Raw genomic sequence first — 18,975 nt, 5'->3', positions numbered from 1 at the left:
TGAAGTTTACATGAGCAAGAACTGCTGAAATCTAGCTCCTAATCTGCACCATATGTTGGCATGACTCCTTCTTGGAGATGACATTTTGCTTTGCTTCCAGTAGATAACTTTTCTTTTAAAGGAAAAAAAACCTGACGAGAGGCTACAGGCAGCCTGATGGATAAGGGGTGGGTATCTGCTGCAGTGTCCCTGCCTGTTCCAGGGTCACTGCCTTCCACAACTGTGTCACACTAATACCTCTCAAAATGCTTTGCACTTTTAACATCCTTTGCAAAAATCACTCGGTGGGCACTCATGCTACAATGGATTTAGAGCTGCCTCATAATCTCCCAGCAGTAACCCTGACCACTCTGGCAGATCAGCAGAGTTAGCCACGTTCAGGAATAATAAGGTGAAGGAGTCAGGGAATATAGGATCAAGATAGGTATGCCCAGAAAAAATGTATTAGTTTAACAGCTCTCAATTAAATATTTGCTACTAGCTGAACTTCGCATATCTCATTGAACAGCAGCCTCTCTGCAGCAGAGCTGCCGGTTCACGTCGGGATGCACAGACAGGGGATTTTTACTGCGGGTGAGCGCTCCCAGCCCGGCCGGGGTTCCTGGCACGGCGGCGGTGTCAGCCCTGTGCGATCCGATCTGTGTCGGGGACGTTTCCCCTGTGCTTTTCCACTGGGGCTATTTCTGTGCGGTGAGGGAAGCACAGAGGTCACTCGGTCTCTGTTTGTCACCAAGCCCGCTCGCTCCGAGCCACGGCAGCCCGGCCCTGTGGGGCTTTCAGAAGGAAGCGCTCGGTGGCGCCGAGCACGGCCCGTGGCCGCGTTTGGGGCAGTGCCGAGCACGGCCGGTGCCTGTGGGTGCCTCTGGGGCCGCGCCCGCTGCTTTCCGAGCGCCGCCAGTGCCGCCGCTCCCTGCCCATGACCGGAGGCGCTCGGGGGCAGCCCCAGCGCTGCGGGTTATGAAACCCTTACGAAACCTCTTACAAAACCGCCGGGCCGGGCCGGGCCGGGCCGCGCCGCCGCTCGCGTGACGTCACACCCGCCTGCGCGCCCCCTGCCGGCACATCGCGGTAACGGCCGTGCTGTGACGTCATCGGCCACTTGCGGCAGTGCTGACGTCATCGGCCACCACACCCAGCCCGGGCCCCGCCGCCCCTCGCTGCCTTGCCCTGGCGCGGTGGGGCCGGGCTGGGCCGTACGAGCCCGGCCTGAGCGGAGCGCGGCTCACAGACCGCACCCGCCCGTGTTTGCGCGAAGGGCGGCGGAGCCGGCGGTGCCACCCCCGGGCGCGCCCTTCACGCCCAGCCCAGGCCGGACCGGGCCGGGGGTCACGGGCGGCGCCCGGGGCCGCCCCAACCTCACCCCGAATGTCCCCGGCCGGGCACGGCCCCGGTCACGCGGTACACGCCCCGTGACGTCAGCGCGGCGCCGCGCGGCGATTGGCGGGCGCTGTCCGCGCAGGCGCGCGCCGCCGGCGGCAGAGCCGGGCCCGCGGAGCCGAGCGGCGGCAGCGGCGGCTCCGGAGCGCGGCCGGGCCGGGAGCGGCCCCGCAGCCATGAAGATCTGGACCTCGGAGCACGTGTTCGAGTAGGTGCCTGCGGGGCGGGGGAGGCGGCCGGGCCCGCCCCGAGAGCGGCGGGACTCGTCTGGCGGGCCGGGGGCTGCGGGGACTGCACCGGGCCAGGGCCGCGGCCTCTCGGCTCCCCTGACCTTCCCCCGGGCTGGGGGACGCTCCCGGGGCCGGTGCTCGGGCTGCGGAAGCTCGGCAGGGGCTGAACCTTGCGGGGCCAGCGCGCTGCCCGCCCTGAGCGGTGCCCTTGTGCTGCCCCCGGCTCCCGAGCACCGTGAGGGCCTGCTCGCTCTGGGGCTCGGCTGCTCCGGACTCCTGTGTTAGAAATGATCTGAGGGAGAACTCGTTTGAGGGACGTAGAAACTTTAATGGATCACTCCAGTATTATGAAAATCGGGATAAAGGGCAGTCTTTTGGCATCGTGTCACGGGGGGAAAAATCTTTTCCAGTTATAACAGAACCAGCACGCCCAGTTAATCAGGTATGTTGTGTTTTCATGAGCACTGCCCACTCAACGAAATAGAGGTTTTTCTTCGGGGAAGGACACAATCCTATTGCAAACCGAGTGTGCAACTCGGTGTCCTGCTTGTGTTTGTGCAGTCACCCCTGGGAAACTGTGATGACAGCCGCCATGAGGAAATACCCCAACCCCATGAACCCCAGCGTGGTGGGAGTGGATGTCCTGGCCAGGCACGTGGACCCCAGCGGGAAGCTGCACAGCCACCGGCTCCTGAGCACCGAGTGGGGAATCCCGGCCATTGTGAAATCGGTGGGTGTTGTGTCACAGGCCACGAAGGGACACCGCAGGGAGGGGAGGCTCCTGAGCCAGCTGCTGTCATAGATGTATATCGTTTCACAACTGTAATGGTTTAAAAGTTTAATGGCTTAAGCATTTATGTACGGGGAAAGCTTAACAGCACCCTGACAGCCAAATCTGCACCTCAGGCTGCTTCCATCTGGAAAATGAGATCTACCTCAGCTAAATAGCTTTGTTTTAAGCTAAACCCTACCTGTGTTCTCTTGGTGTCTGTTCAATGCAGTAACCACTGCATTTAAAGGCATGAAGAATTGGAGTGGGTTGGTGGAATTGATGCCATCTCTGTTTGCCTGTCCCCAGCTCATTGGCACCTGCAGGACAAGGACATATGTGCAGGAGCATTCTGTTGTTGACCCTGTGAAAAAAACAATGGAGCTTAAATCCTGTAATGTAAGTAGTTGTGTTTATGCCTCTCAAATGGAACACACCTTGTACTTATAAAAAGGAAAATTATCTTGAAAATAACTTGAAAATTGCATTGGAACAGTACAAGTTAAAGGTTTAAGTAACGTGGTTAGAGTTGATCAGTTGTGGTTTTCAGGAAGGAGCTGCTTGGCTTTTGGATCTTGTCACTGCTGAGGCTGTGAACACACTGATGAGCAGGAGGAGTTTTGGGGGAGGGGATGGTGTTAAGAAAAAATGTTTTAAAGCCTCTTGGTGTAGGTACAGTGTGACTGTTTTGTAATCACATGATATTTTGCTCTCTGTAGTATTCTGTTATTTGTATTAAAGGGTAATCCTGTCCTGTGTTCTACAGATTTCATTCACAAACCTCGTGTCAGTAGATGAGAGGCTTGTCTATAAACCACACCCTCAGGAACCACACAAGTGAGTACCCCCCTGCTCTGAGATTGACTGGATTTTGCTTTGAACGTGTCCCTGGTTTCCCTTGATCAGAAGATGAGGGTTACATGGCTTTTATTTACAGTAAATTGTCTAAACCAGGATTAAATGGACTGTCACTTCCTGCAGTGACATTGGTTCTGCAGAGCCCTGGGAGACTTTGGGTCATTCTGTGCTGGAGTCCAGTCCAGTTTAGGGTGTGAATTTGTGCACATCTGCAGTTTTCAGCTCCTTGTTCCACATTTATGTGCTTTTAGCCTCTGATTTTAGAGGTTTGTGTTTTGGTGGTTGCTTGGTGTTTTAACTTAGAGCTTAGTGAGTCTGTCCTGCTGTAAGTGGTGACAGTTCTGAAAGATGGTTCTAGGGATTCTAACATTGGAGATTTTCTGTCACAACAGTCAGAAATGTTCAATCCCTATTGTTGAAGGGGATGTTTTAATACTTTTCCAGTATTCAGTAACTCCATATCTGCTGTTTCCACTCTTAACATGCTGCTGCTAAAGATGGGAATGGCTGAGAGCCCCAAAGGGAGGCTGGGACTTGCCAGGCACCCTTGGGATTTATTTGAGAGGTAGAAGCATAAAGCAGTTACACAGTGTGGCAGTGGGTTGTGTTCAGGGGGCAGGAAGTTCTGTTACAGAGCAAAGCTGATGAGGAATGTTCTTGTGGGGGAGGAGGGGGTTTCTCTTTTAAACTACTCAGAGTAATTCAGTTTTCCTGCTCTGTTCCAGAACCATTCTGACACAAGAAGCAATAATATCTGTAAAAGGTGTCAGTCTCAGCAGTTACCTAGAAGGGCTAATGGCAAACACAATTTCTTCCAATGCTAAAAAGGTAAGTATGGCCTTTGTGTGAAATGTGTGATCACTAGCTAAATGTCAGAGGGAATAAAGATCTCTGCTTTACCTTTTGGCTTTGTCAGCAATCTTAGAAAGGAGCCCCATAGTTCTGCTGCCTTTACTGCAGAGACTGAATGCTCAGCATGCTGAACTTACTCTTGTTTTCCTCTTGTGAATGGAGATCAGATAAATTATTATTGGCAAAGCTCTCTGAATCTTCACTGGAGAAAACATCTTCAAGCAGCGTGACACTGTCATTCTTGTGCTGCCCTCTTGATGCCATCTGTTCATTTTTGCAGTCAGAAAGGAATGTATGAATACACACTGAAATAGTCATGTGGGAGCAGTGGAGCAGTGTTTTAGCTGAGTGTGTCCTCTGGCTATCCAAGGATACCTTGAGTTCAGCCTCAAGAATGATAAAGCAGTCTGGATAAAAAGTATTTTATGGATCATAATGTGAGAACTGCTGATATAAGGAATTGTTTTCATGAACTCAAAGGCAGAACATGTTCAGCAGTAGTGCAGTTATTGAAATAACATCAGAGGCATGAACTTCTGTTCTTTCCTTTTTCAACTACTGTGACTTCAGTCATTTGCAGTAAGAATTTAACTGACTGACTTATTCACTGATATTTGCACTCTAATAAACTTTCCTTTAACTGTAGGGCCGTGAAGCATTGGAATGGGTCATTAAAAGACTGAATGCTGAAATTGAAGAGTTGGCAGCTTCAGCACGAGGAACCATGAGGAATTCCATGGCAGCAGCAGCATTTGTAGAGAAATGATGATAGCTCTTAGACCTGTGTCACTAATGAGGCTGAACGACCTGCAGCCTCTCTCCAGGCCTAGATACATGTATCCTTTGTTATTTAAAGGATGTGTGTATGAGGCATGTTATAAATTTAATTTGGAGAATTTTTCCCAAGGCTGAGGCTCAAAGGCTATTTAATATATTGGGTCAGCTGGACCGATGAAGAAATGAATTTAAGTGTAGTTCCTGTATTTACATGAACACTAACTTATAATGTTTGCAGATGTGAAATAGCCTCATTTAGTGCTGAGGCTGCATATGGTGGAGGACACTGGCATGTTAGGCTAACTTTTATTTTTTTGTGTGACTTATGGACTACCTCTTTTGGGACCAAGCCCAAAATTAAGCAGAATGGTTGTTCCAGCATTGTTCTTTTTGTTGATTTTTGACAGTTGTGTGATACAACTTGGTTTAACAGAAAGCTTATTACTTGATGCTTGAAATATAAAAGAATGTACAAATATTTTTTGATAACCTTTTTAACTTGACTGATTGAACTAACACGGTACTCAAATTGTTTTTCAGGCACTATAGGTAAAACATCAAAGTGTCTCTTACCTACCTATCAAGACCTAAATCCTGCTCCTAAATGCAACTTCAGTGAGCTGGGCATGCAGTACCTTAAAGTCAAATTTTATCTTAAACTTCTGCAATAAATGTCTCCCTTTTGTAAAAGCCCATTACATAAAGGTACGATAAGCACAGAGCCTTAAAATCTTGTAAGCTGCTACAGTAGTGGGTGTCAAAGAACCAATTAAAGACTAAAAAACCTTTGTGAAAGTGGCTGAGGAGATACCTAACCAAAAAAGGAAATAGTATTTAGCAATATACTTAAGTTGATCAGAAATAACCTGTCCCATCCAGTGGCTGTTGTGTTGGGCTTCACTTTAACCGGAGTTCTGAGTTCCAGTTCCCTTCACCCTTTGAGCTGATTTGCTCCCAGTCCAAGGCCCTGTGTGTTCCCAGGGGTGTTTCCTGGTACTCCCTGCAGGTTCCTGGTACTGTCACAGTCACTCCCTGAGGAAGGGAAAGGTCAGCCCTTGGCACGTGCCAGGCTGTGCCATGCAGGCACTCCCGGGCACCTCACGGGACTCTGAGCCCCTTCAGGGGGAGCAGGAAAAGGCAAAGGCCCAGCCCAGGGGGAGCTGATGGGGTATTTTGGTGCCCAAGGCTCTTCCTGGAATTTTGTTTCTAAGCTTACAAGTGATTTCAAGGCTCTCTCAGCCTTTCTGAGCTGTAGTGTCACCCTGCCCAGCATATTTGATTTTGCATGCCATTTCTGTTAGATCAAATTGCCTATTAAGTACTGTCTGCTTACAGAGCTTCTTTTAACAAACAAGAACACTTCCATAAGGTTTGTGCTGGGGGAAGAAAACAGGAATATAGATATGTAACTTTTAAAAATTAACTATTCTAAACAGAATATTTTTCTAAACAGAAATGGCTTGAGACTACCTTACTAATTTAAGTCATTGAAGTTTGCCATACTTTTACAGGAGATTATTACAACTGAAATAACATTTCAATTTTAAAAGTGTATGTGAAACTTCTGCAAAACTGTACCATCATTTCTGATGAAGATGCTTAGCTTGAAATTCATTTTATATGTTTGCTCAGCCATTAGCATCGTTTGATATCCTAAAGTCAGTTTTTTCATTTCCAAATTTTTCTGCACTAGGGACTGCATAGTAGAACTCACAGTTTGGCCTTGCACTGAAAAAAACCTTACTGGTTAATTTCTACAGGCATTCAACAACTTCTTAAAAGATAATAAATTTCTTTCTTCTATTTTATTTATATGCCTGCATTCTCATTCTGTCAGAGTATGGCTTTCTGTATGTGGCCCTTTTTAAATAAAATTTTGTTTCAATTCTGGCTAATTCCTGAAACTTTCTGGTCTATTTGTGTTTTAGAACTGTGAGGTGAGTAATCTAAAATAAGGAGGCTGAAGGTGAAGAAATCCCTGGAGTGAGTGGCTTTTTTTGAAATGCATACCCTAAAATGCACATTCACAGCTGCTGTGGTCGTTTTTGCTTCTCAATAACTCAGCTTTTCTGCCAATGTGGCTTTAACTAGCAAGCAGATTTCACAGTTTTTTGTGGAGCATCCCTCCTGTGGAGAGATTTTCACGGGCGGAGCTGTGTTCAGCTTTGCTGCAGCCAGTGTGGGTTGCTGTGGGTGGGTGCAGCACCACGGGGAGAGGGCAGGGCAGGGAGGAAATGGGGCTGGAAGGAATGGAGGAAATGGGGGGGAGACAGCAGCTACAGCTGGAGAGCAGAACTGAAGGGCCAGGAGGAAAGAATTTTGAAAAAAGGGGGAAGGGACAGGAAGTGTTAGGACAGAGGTGGAGGGATGTGCTGTGAACAGATCAGTGCTGAGGGCTCTGATGGATCCCTGCCCACCAATGGGCACCGGCCCCTGCTCAGCCACAGCTCTGAACCACAAGTGCCAGCCAGGGTTTGCTTCAAAAATAAACCAGAAAAATTGTAACCACCATTTCCTACAACATTGCTGATCTGTCTCCTGTGGTCTGTACTTGCATTAATATTTCCAATAAATGTCAAATATAGTAAACATGAGCACCCGCTGTGTGATAACTGCAGCATTTCCAATCTCCTGGCCCTGACAGAGCATTGGGTCAAAGGGAAGGTCAGCAACCTGCTGAGGTTCATTTTAATGGAAGAACTGAAAAGAACTAAAGAGCTTGTGTGGAAGCAGTGAGTCATTTTAGAATCCTTCCATTTCTTAAGGTGGAGGTTGTTCTTTCATTTGCCACAGGATCTGTTAATTTCTATCTTAAATAACTCCATAGCTTTGCTTTACAGGTTGCTGTAGAAGTGAATTATTCTAAAGGTAAGGCTACATGTTACAACCAAGCTGAACTAATGGCTTACCTTAGGAGGACCATGGGCACCAGCTGTGGACAAAATATCTTACACCATGATGCTGTTTTGAAATAACCACATTTAAAAAGTAACACAAGTCATTAACCACATGAAAACAGGAAGTAATACACAAAATTTTTTAAACTTGAGTGTACCTGAATTCTGCTCTGCAGATCCTGGGTCCTCCTCAGGCCGTTTATGCCAGATTTTGTAGAATGAACAGCTGAGACTTGGATGACAATGCAAAATTATTTTTACTTTGAATCCTGGTGTCCAGAAGTTGAAAATTAACATCTTCATCAAGTAACCTTCAAAATACTGTCCTGTCATAGAAACCAGCACAGAACTGAATCTCCCTCTCAAGATTAGAGCTGATTCCAGTCAGGTGTTTGCTGGCACTGTGTGCAGGGCTGTGCTCAGACAGGAGATTTAGCAGGGGATGACTTTATTGTCATCAGCATGGCATCATTGCCAGGGGCTGTGCAGCAGATTAGGGTCAGCAGCAGAGAGAACAGCAGAGCTTTACCAGCACAGCCCAGAATGGCTTACCCAGGCAGAGAAAGGAGGTAAATCCACAGCTACCCAAGGTAGGAAATGTTGTTACTGACCTCTACGTTTTGTACAAAGGTGACCATAATTCCATGTTTCTTGACAGTGTTATTTCATAGGCAAAAGTGCAATAACTTCATTATTTTAAATTCAGACAGAAAGAACTCAGTGAAGAGCTGATGGAATTTATAGACTGTTGGACACTGGTTTTTTATTGTATTGTAATTTGCCTTTGTTTTTTAATATTTGTTCTCCCCAGTAAAACACACTTGAGAAAACTCTGAGATTAAAGGTAGTCACAAAATTATATTGTTTTTAGATAGCAAGGGATTTTTAAGGGCTTAATTACTTTTATTAAGAATACAGGGCAGCAAGAAAACTTGTTATTTCATTATAAGTTATGCATGTTTGGAAAAAGTCATTTGTTTTGCCTTTTGATCTATAAACATTGTACTCTTGAAAGAATTGCAGCCATGTTGCAACAGCTCTTAAATTGCAGAAGCATTATCTATAAGTGTTAATTATATTCAGGAACTTTTGGGGGTCTCATCAATGGTATAGAAGCAGCTCTGTTTTTAGCATGGCAATTTTTGCATTGTGCTAAACCCCCACAATTTAATGTTTGCACAGTAGGGCACCCCTCAAGCTCAGTGGCTGCTCAGCAGACACTGCCTCAGTCGAGAGGTGACCTGGGTGGGAGTTGCACCCGTGGTGATTAAGTTAAATCCATTACACTCTCATCTGGCCGGGGGTTGTGTAAGAGCAGGGGCAAAGCTGGGGTGTGTTCACTGCAGCCTCCTGTACCTTGCACTTCTGGGTCCATAAAATGTGGCTGTGACGAGGGAAGAGCTTTTTGTGCCTCCCTGTGCCTGTCTGGAGAGGCAGCCACGGGTCTGAGTGCTCTGAGCTTTGCAGCACAGTCTGGAGATGAGAGAGGGCAGCTGTGGATCAGCCTCTTGATCTACTCACACTATAATTAGATGCACCTTTTTGAACTGAAATTTAAGCTGTTCTGTTCCCTTTTTAATCATGTCTGCCTTCTATCACAACTTCTCTTTATGATATTTTTATTAAACAATTCAAACTAGCACAAGTAAAAAAATTATTGTTACTATACAGGTTTTCTATCCAGAGGTATGAAAGAAAGGTAACAAAATAAGATCTCTTTTTATCTGATAACAGAACTGCTGTTGCTGAAATGTGTATTTCTCAGACACAGAATCAGTTTAGCAAATTGTTAGCTTCCAAAAGCAAATCCCGCACATGCTACACAGAAAGGTAAATCTGGTTGAACAAGGACAGGCATGTCAGGAGAGAAGATTGTCTGCAACTGTACATGTGATGCTGTACTGGTCCCCTGGAAAGGCACAATGTTCTCAATAATTCTGTGGGCTCCTGTTACTGGAGCTTTTCTGCACCAAAAGAGAAACTACTGAGACCAAGCACAGAGTTTGAATCATTATTTTAAAAAAATTGGAGGGTAATGCTGTCTTTTTGTTTTGGTGTGATGATAGAGATATTTTATTTAAAATGTTCCTGATTTAACACCCATCATGTTGGGGATTTATTTGGCTTTTCAGTGTCATCTCTTCAAACTACCTGGACCTACTTGGTCTCACTTTTTTGGCCTCCCTGGACCCCTCCAGTGCCAAGACTTTAGCCTCCTTGGAACTCTTTAAAATCCCCTTTTCAGATTCATTGGATTTATCCAGTCTGAGCTCTTCATCCTCTGTGGAATTCTCCAGTCTCACTTCTTCATCCTCTCTGGACCTTTCAAGTCTCACCTCTTCATTCTCCTCAGACTTCTCCAGTACCTCCTCTTCAATCTCCTTAGAGCTCTCCAGTCTCACCTCTTCAGACTCCTGGGAGCGCTCCAGTTTCTCCTCTTCAGTTTCACTGGACCTATCAAGTGTCACTTCATCAGGCTCTCCAGATCAGTCTGGTGACAGCTCCTCAATCTCTTTAGATCTCTCAAGTGTCACCTCTCTATCCACAGATTTCTCCAGCCCTACTTCTTCACTCTCCCTAGACCTCTCCAGTCTCACTTCTTCGTCCTCCACAGATGTTTCCAGTCACAGCTCCTCAGCTTCCCTGGACTTTTCCTGTACAATCCCTCCATCCTCACCAGGTGTGTCTGAGTACAGCTCCTCCACCTCGTCAGAATCTCTAGACCTGACCGATTTGAACTATTTCATGTTTCAGCGCTCCTCTGGATTATCTTCATCAGCTCCTGAGGATGTTCCCAACCTCATCTCTGCCCCTTTCCTGGATGTCTCCAGCCTCACCTTTCAGGATGCTTCTCCCCTCAGCCCCTCAGTTTCTCTGGACATGTCTAACCTGGCGTCCTTAGTTCCCCCAGACCTGTCCACGCTGACATTCCTGGATGTTGCTAATCGCGCTGCGGCGGCGTCTCTGGATCTGTGCATCTGACCTGCCAACCCTCCCCTCCTCTGCACCTCCCTCTGTCCTGCCAGCTTCTCTCCTTTATCTGCCCTCCCCTTTCTTCTCTCGCTGAAAATTCCTACCTGAGGAAAGTTTAGGGCTTTACAAAATGTCTCCTGGCATCTAAACTGGGCATGAAAACAGGTCATGCAAATCTGTAATGGTGCCTTGGAACAGCTGCATAAACATCAACATTTATTCTGGAATTTTTGTAGAGCACAGTTTCTGTCACTGACTGATATCCAGTCATGGCTGGTGCCTCACCCAAAGGTTTGGCTTTTTCAGTTCATGCTGAATTTTTATCTATCAAGACCAACAAATAGTAAATAGAGCTAAATGTGTAAGTAACAGCATCCAGGTTGTGCATCTCCATTATGGATTTGCATCTGAGTTAATTTCACAGAATTGCAGGCAGAGGCATTTCACAGGGAGATACAGAGAGAGAAAATGTGGTGGGAAAAGAAAACTTGTGGAGCAAAAAACAGGTGAGAAATGGGTTAGGGAGAGGAAGCAGAGAAGCTGTGGAGCAGGAATAGAGGGGTACCTAGCTGGGAAAAAATGTCCAGCTCTACTGGCATGGTTTTTCTCTGCCAAGCCATCTATGGCGCCTGGGCTGCCCATGAGGCTTAAAATAATCTTAGTGCTAATTATTTTACCTATCAAATCATCAGATGTTCCCATTAAAGAAGCATGTCCCATCTGCATGCTACATCCTCTTTCTCAATATTTGTAAATACTGCAGTTACTTGTCTTGCTGCTTAAGTAGCACAGAGCAGCTTCCCAAAATCTTTGGTGCTCTCTTGTATATTTTTGTTATCATTGTTATGACTGGGGCTTTGAAGCCAAATATATTTCCTTTCAATATCACTGGCACCTTTCTGTGTTAAAAGTGCAGAAACATGTCTGTCATAACAAATATTTTAATTGGAAAGCTTTGCTCCAATATGCCACATCTCTCACAAAATTAAAATGTTTCACACAAAAATAAAGAAAACAAATGTATAATGTAAGAATTGTTTTCTGCCTCATTTACACCAGTTATTTATTCAAAATTAGGTAGGAACAATTGCAATATGTGTATTTAAGAAATTAACCCAAAATTCTATAGGAGCTGAGTTGTTTAACAGTTAAAAAAATACTGATCACTGGTGCAGATCTCACTGTTGTATGCTGGTGAACAATTTTTCTTTTTGTTCTGGTGGCTCTTCCCTGACATTACCATGTCATGGGTTGTTAATGGCAAAGGTTCTGGACTAAATGGGATATCTAATAAAGCTGAAAATTACTCTGTGCTTTAAAAATTGTTTGACTTTGGATAAAAGGAAATAAAAGAGAACAAGACAGAAGTGCAAGGATTTGTTTAATAGCCAGTATCTAATTTCCTTAAGTATTTTTTATTAATTATTTAGATGAACATTAGGTTAGGACCAAATTGCTCACCTATCAAAAATTATTTGAATCTTCGAATAGCTTTTTGCCTATTATAGCTGGGAAACTGACTATTTTTTCTTTGTGTCAATAGCTTCTAGTTTGCTACGTTGTCTTTTATGTGTTTGTTTAGAGGAAATGATTGAATTTCAGGTGTTTGTATCAAGATCCAAAGGAAGCCCATGGCAAGGCACTGTGTCCAACGGGACAGAACTGTCACAGCCACACAGATCAACTCCAAAATTAAAACAGTCTGTTTAAAAAACATCACTGGCTCCACATGCTTGTAAAACGTTTTCTTTTTAATGTCTCATCTAGAAAAAAACAAGAAGCGATGGCACAGAGGGGTAAGAACAGATTTGGATGCAAAAGACACCCATTTAACTTGCTCGGATTCTTCGATTACAAGAGGATTTCTAAGGAAGGAGTTAATGTGTAACTAACAAAGTGCTCTTTAACCAGCAATGAGCCTCACAGAAAACTTGGACTTTAACTTATGTTCTTTAGGTATTTGACATCTCGTGTATTTCTGGCAAATGACCAGCACTGAACCGACTCTGGCTGGTTTTGACAGCCAGGCAGGCCCCGGCCGGCCACAGGCGGAGGCGGGACGCTCCCATGCCGGGAAGGGCGCGCACCTTCCCGCACAGCTTCGGCCGTGAGGAGCCGGGGCCCGGCGCGGACCCGCCATGGCCCCGCCCAGCCCCCTCACGGCCCGCCCGGAGCCGCCATGGCCCCGCCCACCGCCCCTCACGTCCGCGGGGCCGCCCGGGCCGAGGGGAAGGGGCGGGGCGAGCCCGGGGCGCGTCAGGCGGAAAGGGCGGGAGCTGCGCCCCGGAACGGAGCCCTCTGATTGGCCGCTGGCGGAGGCGCGCGCCCGCGACGGCGGCGCGCGTGGGCGGTTCCCGTGCGCTGATTGGCCGGCGGGCACGTCCCCTGCGGCGCGCGCTGACCTTGCCCGCGGAGCCGCAGCCATGGTGGCGTACTGGCGACAGGCCGGGCTCAGGTACGGCCGCGGCGGTGGCTCCGCTGTGAGGGAGCGCCTGGCGGGGTCACGGCGGCGCCGGGGGAACGCGGGGTTGGGGCGGGGGAGGCGGATTTGGGGCCGGGCCCGGATCTCACCGCCCTCTGTCCCCCCGGCCGCAGCTACATCCGCTACTCGCAGATCTGCGCCCAGGCCGTGCGGGCCGCCATGAAGCCGCAGTACAAAGCGGAGGCGGAGAGGGCAGCGGTGGCCACGGTGAAAACGGTGAAGCCCAAAAAGGAGTGAAATGTAAGTGGGTGGGGTGGGCCGGGTGCGTGGCTGGAGCTGTGTAGGGCAAGAGCGGCGTTAGCGGTGACTGTGGCTGCTGAGTCCATTAATCCCCAATACCTGGGGATAATCGGCTCCGTTTCCAGCCGTGGGAGGGATCGCGGCCGGTGCGGGCGGATGTGCGCAGGTGTTTGAGCTGGGTGCGGGTGGGACGGGAACAGCCTGATCCCATCCGTGGGGTGAGATGTGCTGGCTGTCAAACCCCGCATTGAACCTCTTGGGGTCTGGTCACACTTGGTATGGGCTTACACAGAACAGCTGCGGCTCTGCAGTGACACTCACAGGGTTCTCTGTGGTTTTCATGTTTCATACTTGCTAGGCCAGCAGGCAGCCTCTCTGAACTGCTCCTTCCCCTGATCAGCAAATTCGTTGTATGGGTTATCTGCTCTGTGTGAGACAGATGCTGCTTGTACCTTTATTTGTGCCATTCCATACATCACAAGCAGCTGAAATATTTTCTGTTCTGGATAGGACAACTTCTATTCCTCATGTGAGATTAAATAAACCTTTTGTTTAAAGTGTATCTTGTACACATTCTTGAATTGAATAATTTGTTTTTTTAATCTCTTGTAGGAGCTGATCTGTGGGGAATAACAGCAAACTGCAAAGGCCAGCTGCAGACTGCAGTAGGCGAGCTCAAGACTGCAGTGTAATGTCACCACATGAGCTGTAGAACTTGCCTGTGTATGTAAATTGACATGCTAATAAATGTAATTTCTGAATGTGTGGAAAGTGTAGTTCCTCTTGAAACAAAGTTTCTGTTCTGCAGAGACATTTACTTTTCAGTTCTGTTAAAATAAAAGGCTGCTTTTAGCACAATCTGGACATTGAGTAGCCACATTGTTTATTTTTAAGCCGTAACTTTTTTTGGGTTTCATGCTGATATTTCAGGTGCATAAATGAGTGAGAGATTTGATTGTTGTTTAAAACTTTTATGCCTATTTCATTTAAATTATTACTTTGGAAAAAATCATGGCTAAAAGCTGTATAAACTGAGAGTGTAGCATATGGATTTGAAAACTGGAAGCAGGATAATTGTGCCATGGATGTGCTGCTGGAGATCCAGTCTCCAAGTCTGAGACACTGAGCAGTGAATCAGGAATTGGGAGAGCTGGTGTCATGTAAGAGATGGGGAAGGAGACACTGGAATCTGAATTGTTTGTGCTGCATTTTCCTGCTGCTGTGTGTCCTCACAGCAGGGATGACATTGTCCCACTGCACAGGAGGATTGGCTTCAGGTTCCTTCACCAAGACTGAACTCAAACATGAGGCATTACTTTCTTCAGAGTACAACAACCTTTGTTAAACCTTTTCATTTAAGAGTATAACTAATTTAATTCAAAGTTACTTCTTGCAAGAATAAACTATGGGGGTTTGTCTATCAAATGTTTCAAGTATAAAACTTTCATAGAATGGTATATAATCTTTATTTAAAATAATAATATAAATACATTAAGTAGGCAGCTGTGATGGCAAGAATTTTTTTTAACGAAGGCAAAATAAGATTTTGTTTTAGTGACTGCCATAGAATTTATATTAACAAACTACAAACCATTCTATGTCATTTTTGTTGTACTGAATGTTAGGAAAAAAATTTACAGTAGTTAGTACCTAGGAAAAAAAATGCCACACCAAAACTTTTACACAATGTCACAACTTAGTGTGCTAATGTAACTCAACCTGTAGTTAGAAACAGAAACAAACCACACCATGATAATGAATACAAGCTCTGCAATAATATAAGCCAGCAATGTGATAAAACAATTAAGAGTACTTATAAAATAAGAATGTGCATATTCAGTCATTTGCCCCCTGTTGTTTCTGCAGATCTACATCAGTCTGTGGAGTGATAAAAGAGTCACTGCCTTTGGAGGCCTCAGAGATGTGCACATGATCCTAAAACAGTAATGAGTTCACAGTCAGCAGGGACTGTGTTTTCCTGACAATAAATACTTGTGATGAGCTGACAGCACATTTTGCTATTGCTTAAGATCCTGATCTATATACACTGGCCCAGTGGCTGTATGGTACATTCAGTATCTGGTGATTGTGTTCCAAAAGTGAATCCATTTATACAGGAAAGGCTGGTGTGAGATGACGTGTCCTCATAGTGGATTGGTTTGAGGAGAGATTCCATCTCAACAGTTGTTCAAGACAGTAAAGCAGAGCTGCCATGAATTTCAAAAGCACTGTGTTGTAATATCAGATATACTTGGCCAGATGCACAGAAGTTCTGAAGAGATGTGTTATTTTGGGTATGCAGATGATGACTATTGCTCGTCTCTAGTGAATGTGAACAGGTTCATTTGGAGAATATTTTGATACTTTTTACTCTGCTTCCTTTTCTGGCTTGGCTTCTGCTTCCACTTCTACCTCTTCAAATTCCTCCACGTCTGCAGTGGCATCCTGGTACTGCTGGTACTCGGACACGAGGTCATTGGTGTTACCTTCTGCTTCAGAAAACTCCATCTCATCCATGCCTTCCCCCGTGTACCAGTGGAGAAAGGCTTTCCTCCTGAACATGGCTGAGAACTGCTCGGACACCCTGATGAAGAGCTCCTGGATGGCCGTGTTATTGCCAATAAACGTGGCTGCCATCTTCAGCCCTCGTGGCGGGATGTCACACACGGCCACCTTCACGTTGTTAGGGATCCACTCCACAAAGTAGGAGCTGTTCTTGGTCTGGACAGACAGCAGCTGCTCGTCCACTTCCTTGGTGGACATTCTGCCCCTGAAGATGCAGGCCACGGTGAGGTAGCGCCCGCGGCGGGGGTCGCACGCTGCCATCATGTTCCGGGCGTCGAACATCTGCTGGGTGAGCTCTGGCACCGTCAGGGCCCGGTACTGCTGGCTGCCCCGAGCTGTCAGCGGGGCAAAGCCGGGCATGAAGAAGTGCAGGCGAGGAAAGGGCACCATGTTCACCGCCAGCTTCCGCAGATCCGCGTTCAGCTGGCCGGGGAAGCGCAGCGAGGTGGTGACGCCGCTCATGGTGAGGGACACCAAGTGGTTGAGGTCCCCGTAGGTGGGATTGGTGAGCTTCAATGTCCTGAAGCAAATATCATACAGAGCCTCGTTGTCAATGCAGAAGGTTTCATCGGTGTTCTCTATCAGCTGGTGGATGGAGAGGATGGCGTTGTACGGCTCCACCACCGTGTCCGACACCTTGGGGGAGGGCACGACGCTGAAGGTGTTCATGATCCTGTCGGGATATTCCTCTCTGATCTTGTTGATGAGGAGCGTCCCCATGCCTGAGCCCGTGCCACCACCAAGGGAATGGATGAGCTGGAACCCCTGAAGGCAGTCACAGCTCTCACTCTCGTTCCTGACCACATCCATGACGTTTTCAATCAGTTCAGCACCTTCTGTGTAATGGCCCTTGGCCCAGTTGTTGCCAGCACCTGAATTACCTGTGAACAGAATTACAGGAAGAACAACCACAAAGTTAACAGGAGAATTTTTGAAGGACTTGCAGGGCCCTTTTGGGACAGCTGCCTGCAGTCAGTTTGCTGGCAGTGTGCTGTGCATACCATGGATGAAGTTGTCAGGCCGAAAGAGGGGCCCGATTCTGCTGGAGCGGACACTGTCCATCGTCCCAGGCTCCAGGTCCACCAGGATGGAACGGGGCACGTATTTATGGGCTGGAACAAACAAAATAATGCAAATAATTACTGCTAGTGGTCAAAGAAACAGGCTTACAATACACTCTGGAAAGTCCAGTCCACCTAGAGTGGTTTAGGCTTTTTGTGGGTTTTTTAATTACTTATTTTAGCCTCCCTGTTGGCTCTGCTGAGCACTTACAATAAGCCTCATTGAAGTACACGTTAATTCGCTCCAGCTGCAGTGGTGAATCCCCACGGTAGTTCCCAGTGATGTCAATGCCATGTTCCTCACCAAGCACCTCCCAGAACTGCAAAAGGAAAGAGGTACAACACACTGAGAATGATTTTTTTATTTTCAGCATGTGTTGAGCACCAGCTCTGGGAACTGTGCCTGAAGCAGGGGATGCTCTGCCATTTATGTACCAGATCAGAACAGGAATCCTTCTCTCTCTCTCCCAAATAAATCTGAGGGAAAAATTTAGCAGACCATTTATGCTGCTTAGCTATGACCCGTGCGCTAATAGGTGGCGGCCCTCAATTTGTTCTCTTTATAGTAAAAGAAAATTGATGTTAGTTTAAAATTTTAAATAACAATTACTACTTGGTATGAGCTTACAAAAACATTGTGAGGGTGTGGATTAGGGAGAGTTGCTCTGAGTCCTCTCATGGCACAACAAAGCTGGCACAGGCAAATTTGTACGTGAGCAAGCCTTTCCTCGAACAGCTGCTGCTCCTAATTGTCCTATCTTGACACTCATATGGATGTGCTCTTGTGCTGGGCTCTTATCTGGGCAGCAGCCACAGCAGTGTTCATGCAGACACACCCACCCACTGCAATGACCAGGCTATTCTAATATTAAAGCTCTCCTGGGTCAGTCCAGTCCCATTTTGAGTGTACAAATACACCACTGTCAACAGGTCCATGTTCCATGGTTCACGTTCCATTAAAAGGAATCAAGGTTAGGCGTGGGAGAAGCGAGGAAGAACAAAACAAAACAATCCCTCAACTATCCCATGTCTTAAAAGACCTCCCAGCCCAAAATAGATAATTTTGGACAACTTCCTACTTATCAATTAAAGAAAAAAAAGAAAGTATGGACATCACACAGCATAGTAATTGAGGGGTAATTTTACTCCTAGCCCAGAAAGTCAGCAATAGTGACTACTCCCTCTGTCACAGCATCCAGTGTTTGAGCTACACAAAAATACTCCGAATGACACCTGTCTCTCACAGGAGGCCAGTGACACTGTGTCATTCTACACTCTAACACAGGTCATGCTGTTGGTTAATATGATCCCATATGATCTTTAAGACCCCTTCCAACACAAACCATTGTATGATTCTTTGATATTGAAGAATAAAATGTGGCAGAGCTGCTGCATGGCTGAGCTAAAGTACCAGCAACACAACTGCACAGCCCTGGAATTACTGGCTCTGTCACTTGTATCTTGCAGGGGATGTGAGTTCCCCTGGGAACAGAGTCCCAGCAGGAATGCTCTGGTGCACCTGCAATCCCTGGGCCATGGTTATTGCAAATGAACATTAACCTTAAAGGAACAAATCCAGCTTTTGGTTTAATACCAAAATATAGTCATGGTTCCCTGCTAACCTGCCATGCTTCCCCCCACTGAGTTACAAGGTAATTGTCCCCCCAGAAGTGCCCATCCACTGATGATGTGTGACCTGCTACCTCTGATCCCTGCCAGTAATCAGTGTTGAAAAGAGACCTTACCTTGGATCCAATTTGGTTCCCACACTGGCCAATCTGCAGGTGCACGATTTCACGCATTTTGTGTGGCTCAGACCTGCCGGTGGCTTCAACCTCACCCAGGCTCTGCAGCTCCCCAGAACGAGCCCTGTGCCTGCTGCTCTATCAGCTAC

General features: G+C 46.8%; 4 protein-coding genes across 6 annotated transcripts; 3 read left to right on the top strand and 1 right to left on the bottom strand.

Annotated features, from left to right (window-relative positions):
- Positions 1–1,442: 1,442 nt before the first annotated feature.
- On the top strand, positions 1,443–6,758 carry PRELID3B (PRELI domain containing 3B). 3 transcript variants are annotated; one of them, XM_059480597.1, is made up of 6 exons: positions 1,443–1,585; positions 2,169–2,337; positions 2,686–2,775; positions 3,143–3,213; positions 3,960–4,062; positions 5,404–6,758. In XM_059480597.1, exons 1-6 carry the CDS (start codon positions 1,554–1,556, stop codon positions 5,410–5,412), a joined length of 474 nt encoding a protein of 157 aa, XP_059336580.1. In that variant the 5' UTR covers positions 1,443–1,553; the 3' UTR covers positions 5,413–6,758. The 3 variants fall into 3 exon arrangements, with proteins under 3 accessions (XP_059336580.1, XP_059336578.1, XP_059336579.1); XM_059480595.1 differs by having other exon boundaries at positions 4,733–6,758; XM_059480596.1 differs by lacking the exon at positions 1,443–1,585 and adding an exon at positions 1,678–2,049 and having other exon boundaries at positions 4,733–6,758.
- A 1,545-nt stretch (positions 6,759–8,303) lies between these two features.
- Positions 8,304–10,742, top strand: LOC132078786 (uncharacterized protein DDB_G0271670-like). The gene is made up of 2 exons (XM_059481113.1): positions 8,304–8,329; positions 9,893–10,742. The coding sequence occupies exons 1-2, from the start codon at positions 8,304–8,306 to the stop codon at positions 10,740–10,742; spliced, it is 876 nt and encodes a 291-aa protein (XP_059337096.1).
- Positions 10,743–13,042: 2,300 nt separating this feature from the next.
- On the top strand, positions 13,043–14,216 carry ATP5F1E (ATP synthase F1 subunit epsilon). The gene is made up of 3 exons (XM_059481066.1): positions 13,043–13,188; positions 13,329–13,455; positions 14,068–14,216. The coding sequence occupies exons 1-2, from the start codon at positions 13,157–13,159 to the stop codon at positions 13,450–13,452; spliced, it is 156 nt and encodes a 51-aa protein (XP_059337049.1). The 5' UTR covers positions 13,043–13,156; the 3' UTR covers positions 13,453–13,455; positions 14,068–14,216.
- A 681-nt stretch (positions 14,217–14,897) lies between these two features.
- On the bottom strand, positions 14,898–18,975 carry TUBB1 (tubulin beta 1 class VI). The gene is made up of 4 exons (XM_059481062.1): positions 18,827–18,975; positions 17,293–17,401; positions 17,022–17,132; positions 14,898–16,901 (listed from the first exon to the last, which is right to left on the bottom strand). Exons 1-4 carry the CDS (start codon positions 18,881–18,883, stop codon positions 15,823–15,825), a joined length of 1,356 nt encoding a protein of 451 aa, XP_059337045.1. The 5' UTR covers positions 18,884–18,975; the 3' UTR covers positions 14,898–15,822.

The sequence above is a fragment of the Ammospiza nelsoni genome, chromosome 12 (genome assembly GCF_027579445.1).
Source record: "Ammospiza nelsoni isolate bAmmNel1 chromosome 12, bAmmNel1.pri, whole genome shotgun sequence".
NCBI lineage: Eukaryota > Metazoa > Chordata > Aves > Passeriformes > Passerellidae > Ammospiza > Ammospiza nelsoni.
The sequence above is the reverse complement of the archived record's forward strand: the minus strand, read 5'-3'. Positions and strand labels throughout refer to the sequence as shown.

What these genes read in the sequence shown, in the direction of transcription:
- PRELID3B (XM_059480595.1), top strand. Translation starts at nt 1,554, where the DNA reads ATGAAGATCTGGACCTCGGAGCACGTGTTCGA. An exon ending in ACCTCGGAGCACGTGTTCGA is followed by an intron (nt 1,586 to 2,168) that starts GTAGGTGCCTGC and finishes GTGTTTGTGCAG; the next exon opens with TCACCCCTGGGAAACTGTGA. An exon ending in CACCCTCAGGAACCACACAA is followed by an intron (nt 3,214 to 3,959) that starts GTGAGTACCCCC and finishes GCTCTGTTCCAG; the next exon opens with AACCATTCTGACACAAGAAG.
- LOC132078786 (XM_059481113.1), top strand. Translation starts at nt 8,304, where the DNA reads ATGGCTTACCCAGGCAGAGAAAGGAG. An exon ending in TACCCAGGCAGAGAAAGGAG is followed by an intron (nt 8,330 to 9,892) that starts GTAAATCCACAG and finishes TTGGCTTTTCAG; the next exon opens with TGTCATCTCTTCAAACTACC.
- ATP5F1E (XM_059481066.1), top strand. Translation starts at nt 13,157, where the DNA reads ATGGTGGCGTACTGGCGACAGGCCGGGCTCAG. An exon ending in TGGCGACAGGCCGGGCTCAG is followed by an intron (nt 13,189 to 13,328) that starts GTACGGCCGCGG and finishes CCCCGGCCGCAG; the next exon opens with CTACATCCGCTACTCGCAGA.
- TUBB1 (XM_059481062.1), bottom strand. Translation starts at nt 18,883, where the DNA reads ATGCGTGAAATCGTGCACCTGCAGATTGGCCAGTGTGGGAACCAAATT. An exon ending in GTACTTCAATGAGGCTTATT is followed by an intron (nt 17,133 to 17,292) that starts GTAAGTGCTCAG and finishes TGTTTGTTCCAG; the next exon opens with CCCATAAATACGTGCCCCGT. An exon ending in GCCTGACAACTTCATCCATG is followed by an intron (nt 16,902 to 17,021) that starts GTATGCACAGCA and finishes TTCTGTTCACAG; the next exon opens with GTAATTCAGGTGCTGGCAAC.